This window comes from Alligator sinensis, unplaced genomic scaffold (assembly GCF_000455745.1).
Source record: "Alligator sinensis unplaced genomic scaffold, ASM45574v1 scaffold113_1, whole genome shotgun sequence".
In the NCBI taxonomy this organism is placed as follows: Eukaryota; Metazoa; Chordata; order Crocodylia; family Alligatoridae; genus Alligator; species Alligator sinensis.
The window spans coordinates 276,354-282,090 of record NW_005842918.1 but is presented as its reverse complement, the minus strand read 5'-3'; the positions used below and the strand labels follow the sequence as shown (position 1 = coordinate 282,090).

At 51.3% G+C, this 5,737-nt stretch overlaps 1 protein-coding gene across 1 annotated transcript in view; it reads left to right on the top strand.

Moving 5' to 3' along the window:
* LOC106722969 (IgGFc-binding protein-like) overlaps positions 1-5,737 on the top strand; it is a 15,078-nt gene that overhangs the window by 4,654 nt on the left and 4,687 nt on the right. The window contains exons 5-7 of the mRNA XM_014525955.2: positions 269-842; positions 1,690-2,288; positions 3,556-4,120. Coding sequence (XP_014381441.2) covers positions 269-842; positions 1,690-2,288; positions 3,556-4,120 — 1,738 coding nt within the window. The remainder of the gene's footprint in view (positions 1-268; positions 843-1,689; positions 2,289-3,555; positions 4,121-5,737) is intronic.

Genomic DNA, 5,737 nt, shown 5'->3' with positions numbered 1-5,737 from the left:
GGTCTTGTGAACCCAGCATTCATTCCTGCCTGTGGCAGGGGGTCAGGCAAGATGATCTGTTCAGGTCCCTCCTGACCCTAGCTACTATGAAACTATGAAACTATGAGTATTTCCTAATATCCAACCTAAACTTCCTTTGCTGCAACTTGAGTCAGTACATCTTGGCTTCCCTTGGGCCTTTAAGAAAGTCCTCACAGGTGGGAATAGATAAGAGGCAAAGGGGGAACCTCTGAAGACTGATGATAATCACTTCTTGCTTCCTTTCCAGGTGAACAACCAGCGTTCCAACCTCCCCATCTCCCTGCTTGGGGGCAAAATCCGGGCATACCAGAGTGGAGCCTCTGTGGTCATCGAGACTGACTTCTCCCTGTGGGTCTCCTATGACTGGAACTCCTACATTTTGGTGAAAATCTCCAGCAGCTTTGCTGAGAACCTGTGTGGCTTGTTGGGCAACTACAATGGGAACCCCTCAGATGACTTCACCACCTCAGCCGGCACCCTGGCTTCCGGTCCTGTGGAGTTTGGGGGGAGCTGGAAGGTGGCAGATGGAGACCGTTTCTGCTGGGATGACTGCAATGGCATCTGCAAGACCTGCCCCCTGCACCTGACCAACAAGTATGAAGCCACAACCTTCTGTGGCTGGCTCAGGAAAGAGGCAGGTGGCCCCTTTGCCCAGTGCCACAAGATTATCAACCCAAGGGTTTACGTAGGCAACTGTGTCTATGACATGTGCATGATGGGTGGGACCCAGGAGGTGCTGTGCCAGGCACTGAAGACCTATGTTGATGCCTGCCAGGCAGAGGGAGTCACCTTAGGGAACTGGCGGACACTCACAGGCTGCCGTGAGTATATGCTATTGAAGGGGCCTGGGATATGATAGCCCCAAGATGGGAGGTTGGGGCATTGCTGGTCACCTGGAGTGGTAGAATCTTGTCCCCAGGGAAGCCTTATGGGTTGAAAAGAAGGCTAAGGGCATCCTGGGCTTCATTAGTAAAAGCATTGCCAGCAGATCAAGGGAAGTGATTCTTCCTCTCTGTTCGGCACTGGGGAGGCCACATGTCTAGTTTTGGGCCCACATTTCAGAAAGGATGTGGACAAATTGGAGTAAGTCCAACAAAAATGTTTTGGGGGCTGGGGCACATGACTTGTGAGGAGAGGCTGAAAAGTCGGGCTGGAAGGGACCTTTAGAGGTCACCGAATCTTAGTCAAGCATCACACCCAGTCCTGACACCAAAAAAACTGGGGGACCACAGCAGCCAACGTCCTCTGCTGTAACAGGTTGTTAAGATACACTCAAGAGATCCCAGGCAGAGGCTGTGTCCCTGGCATAGAGGAAGGAAAACCCGCCCCCAACCAAGTCCATACCAACCTGACCAAGGGATAAAATTCCTTCCTGACTCCAAATCTGGCATCAGTGTGAGCCTGAGAGGAGGGGAAATACCCTCTAGCCAAGAACCTCCATGGATGAGTCCTAACAGGAGCATTTCCACAGCCTAGTTCCCATCCTCAGACATGGTGTCATCTTTAGTGCCTTGGATGAGTAGTTCCTGGTGGTGCAGGGACACCACTGGAGGTAACTCTCCTGGAAAGTACCCAGTTCTGTCTCTGTGGCTCCATACCTAGCTATGCTGTGCTCATGGCCCAACACTTCCTCCCTTTAACCCTGCTCTCTCTCCCTCCCTGCCACAGCCTTGCCTTGCCCAGCAAACAGCCAGTACCGAGCCTGTGGATCGGCCTGTCCCATCACTTGCAATGACCAGGCAGCCCCAAAGAACTGCAACTTGCCCTGTGTGGAGACCTGTGAGTGTCAGGCGGGCTTTGTGCTGGACGCTGGAAAGTGCATCCCCCAGGCCAGCTGCGGCTGTGAGTTTGAGGGGCGTCTCTACAGCTCTGGAGAAGAGTTTTGGGGGGATGGGGCCTGCAGCCAACGCTGCCTCTGCGACCCACAGACCCGGCGTGTGAGCTGCCAGGAGAAGACCTGCAAAATTGGGGAGGAGTGCCGGGTGGATAAGGGAATCCAGGACTGCTATCCTGCCAACTACACCACCTGCACATCAGTTGGGGACCCACACTACATCACCTTTGATGGGAAGAGGTTTGATTTCCAGGGCAGCTGCCTGTATCAGCTTGCTGGGCTGTGCAAAAAGTCTAGAGACCTGGTGGACTTCCAGGTCTTGGTCCAGAATGACAACCGAGGATTCCCAACCTTGTCCTTCACCAAAGTAGTGGAGGTCAGAGTCTATGGGATCAACATCACCATCAGTCGTGAGCATCCTGGAAGGGTCCTGGTAAGTTCAACCATAGCTCTGTTCTTGGTCACCACTTCAATGGGTGTCTCAGCATTGCCTCTTCCTGGTTTCAGTCATTACCCCATGTCTCTCCTTCACTTGTCATCACACCTTTTCTCCCTCCTGCTCCCATCACAAGCAGAGCTGAGAGGGATAAGCAGAGGGAGTTTTCCAGTGTAAAGAATCTAAAGCTGATAGGTTTTGCCTGGCAATCAAAATACTGGTTCATGGTTCCCCATGGGGTTCTAGCTCTGCAACCGCCTGGGTGGAAGGTGCAGAATGATTCAGAGTTCTGCAGCTATTTTCATTATGAAACAGGATTGCAGTTGAAGCAATGGAATATAGCAGAGTTAGAAAAGGTATGGAGAAGGGCAATGAAGATGATGAGGGACCTGAAGTAGCTGCCAGACCATGAGAGACTAAAAAAGCTGGGACTCTTCCATTTAGAAAGGTGAAGGCTGAAGGGGGGATAGAAAAGAGGTCTAGAAAATCATGAAGGGGATGGGGGGGGCTGATCCGGGGCATGTGCAGAGGTGCAGTTTCACCACTACCACCACCCCCAACTCTTCTATTCATGCTCACTCAAAGTTTAAAACCAACTGCATAGAAAGGGCAGCATCATTTCTTCTCAGGCAGCAGTCAATTGACTTCCTGGCTTATTACAATCTCTCCGATTCCTGCTCATCTCTTCCCTCCACAGGTGTTAACGAACTTCCCCACATTTTTTAAAGTTATTGATATTCCACTAATCAAGCAGTTCTTTCTTCTGCAATACTGCTAACCACTGCCCCTCTTAACATACTTCCTATTTCACAGCATCACCAGCTGGTTTTAACTCTAACTAAAAGCATTAACTCAGGTGTGGAAACATTCACTTAGGGAAACATCAATATGGGGGGTGGAAATAACTTCCAGTGAAACATTGGAGGCACTGCCCAGATGCTCAGGAAGAACAGACTTTGTTTCATGAGTCTGAAAGAGACGTGCTTCTAACTGTAATGACCAAAGTTAATTTTAAGGACTAAAGAAACAGCATTTTTTGATTTATTTTAATATATTCTTAATGTATGTTATTATGAATATAACATATTATGATTTCTATATTCATATATGCATATAGATTACTATTATGTGTGTGTGTCTGTGTGTGTGCACGCGTATGTGTAGATTTCATGCCCCAGAAGTGACTGTATTCCAGTGCTGGTGCCTCCAACCAAGTTCTGGCTCTAGGTGCCAATCTCTCCAACCCCTCTACCCTTGTTCTCAGGTGAATGGCTTGTTGACCAACCTGCCCTACAGCACTGATGGGGACAAAATCATCATGTTCAGGAGGGGGCAAGAGGCTGCAGTCCAGGCTGACTTTGGCCTCAGTGTCACCTTTGACTGGCAGAGCCGAGTGGCTGTTACTGTGCCCAGCACCTATGTGGGCGCGGTGTGTGGACTCTGTGGGAACTTCAATGGAGACCAAGGCGATGACTTCATCATGAAGGATGGCAGGGCAGCACCAAGCCCCAAAGCTTTTGGATGGAGCTGGAGGGCAGTGGAGACCCCAGGGTGCACTGAGCCTGATGTGTTACCATGTCCCCGTCATGCATTACTGGAGAAGAAGCAGAGAATACTTAAGGGGGAGTGCGGGACAATCCTCAACACAGATGGCCCCTTCAGCGTGTGCCATGCCAAGGTGGATCCTGAAGTCTACTTCCAGGACTGCGTGTATGACTACTGCTACTATGGGGGGCAGTCAGACGTGATGTGCCAGATCATTGCAGCCTATGCCGCTGCCTGCCAGGCCGCTGGGGTGGCTGTGGACAGCTGGAGATCAGCTCCCTGTGGTGAGTGTCTTAAAATCAAAGACTCATAGATAAGTTGGAAATGGAAGGGACCTCCAGAGATTATGGAGAAGTCGGGCTAGAAGGGATCTCCAGAAGTCATTGAGTCATGGAGTAGTTGGAGTGAAAGGAACCTCCAGAAGTCAACGAGTCACAGTCATAGAGTTGTAAACAACTGGGGCTGAAAGGAACCCCCAGCATTTACATCTACTCCAACCCCCTGCCCGAGGCCAAATCAGCCCTGTCCAAACCATCCCAGACAAATCCATAGCCTAAACTCTTCATAAAACTACCATCATCCCCGACACGACACCAGATGTCCCACCTGAACCTGCCACAGGGAAAGCAGGGGGGCCCTGGCAGTCAACATCCTGCTTTAGTAGGAAGTTGTTAGCATATACTCAAGAGATCCCAGGTAGAGGCTGTGCCCCTGCTACCGAAGAAAACACCCCCCCCCCCCCTCCCAACAAAAAACCCCCCCCCCCCCCCCCCCGCCGCACAAGTCTGTACTACTCTGACCAAGAGGGGAAATTCCTTCCTGACCCCAAATCTGGCATAAATCTGACCCTGAGCAGAGGGGAAAGACCCTCTAGACAGGAACCTCTGGGATTGAGTCCCAGCAGGAGCATTGGCACAGCCCAGTCCCCATCCCTAGCCAGGGCTGCAGCCAACACCCAATGCCCCTGATACATGGAGCAGAAAGGGGGGAAGGGGAGAACCAGCAAAACCCAGAAGCCTGGGACATCCCCATAGCAGAGCACAGGCATCACTACACTTATGTATTGAGTTCAAACTGGCTTTGCTGGGTTGAGACAGTTCTGGTCATGCTGCCCCTCTGTCGGGCTTGTAGGTACCTGGCTCAGAGCAGGAAAGAGAGAACAGAATAGCTGCCATGTCCTGGCTCAGACCACATGTACATCTTGCCCAGGCTCCTATGTCCCATGGTGGCAGAGAGCAAAGGCTGCAAGGGAGAGTGAGCTGAGTCTGAGCTGGGTTTCTCCCCCTTGCAGCCTCCAGCACTGAAACTCAGATTCAGAGGCCGGGCACTTCTCCTAGGCTCAATAGCAACCAGTGCCCCTTTCTCCAAGAATGGGTCCAATCCCTTGGTGGATCTGGCTACACTCTCACCTTCCACCACATCTGGTGGCCACAAGTCCCAGCTTTTCCTTCCACACCAGGTGACAAAGACCTGCCTGGTGTTGGTTATCAACCGACAACCTCCTAGTTTCATGCCATGACCCATCGTTCTTGTCTGGGGAGACACAGGCAGTAATAAATCCTTAATGACTTTCCCTTCACCCTTCAACATTTTGGAAACCCTTCTGTCCCTGCCCCCAAGTGACTCTCTCCTAACCTGAATGAGCCTGGCCTTGTTAGTCTCTCCTCATATGCAAACCCCTTCATAGCATTATCGCCCTTGTTGCCCTTCTCTGGACCTTCTCTAGCTCTTCCTTTTGGAGGTGCGGGGACCAGACTTGGTGCAGTATTCAAGGTGTGGATGCACCATGGATATATAAAGGCCATCATAGCAGCCATCAGAGGGGGCATGCAGGGACTGATAGATGCCTGAGCTGATTCAGACGTGCTCAATGAGTCTCTGGAAGCTTTGCAGGGGAGCCA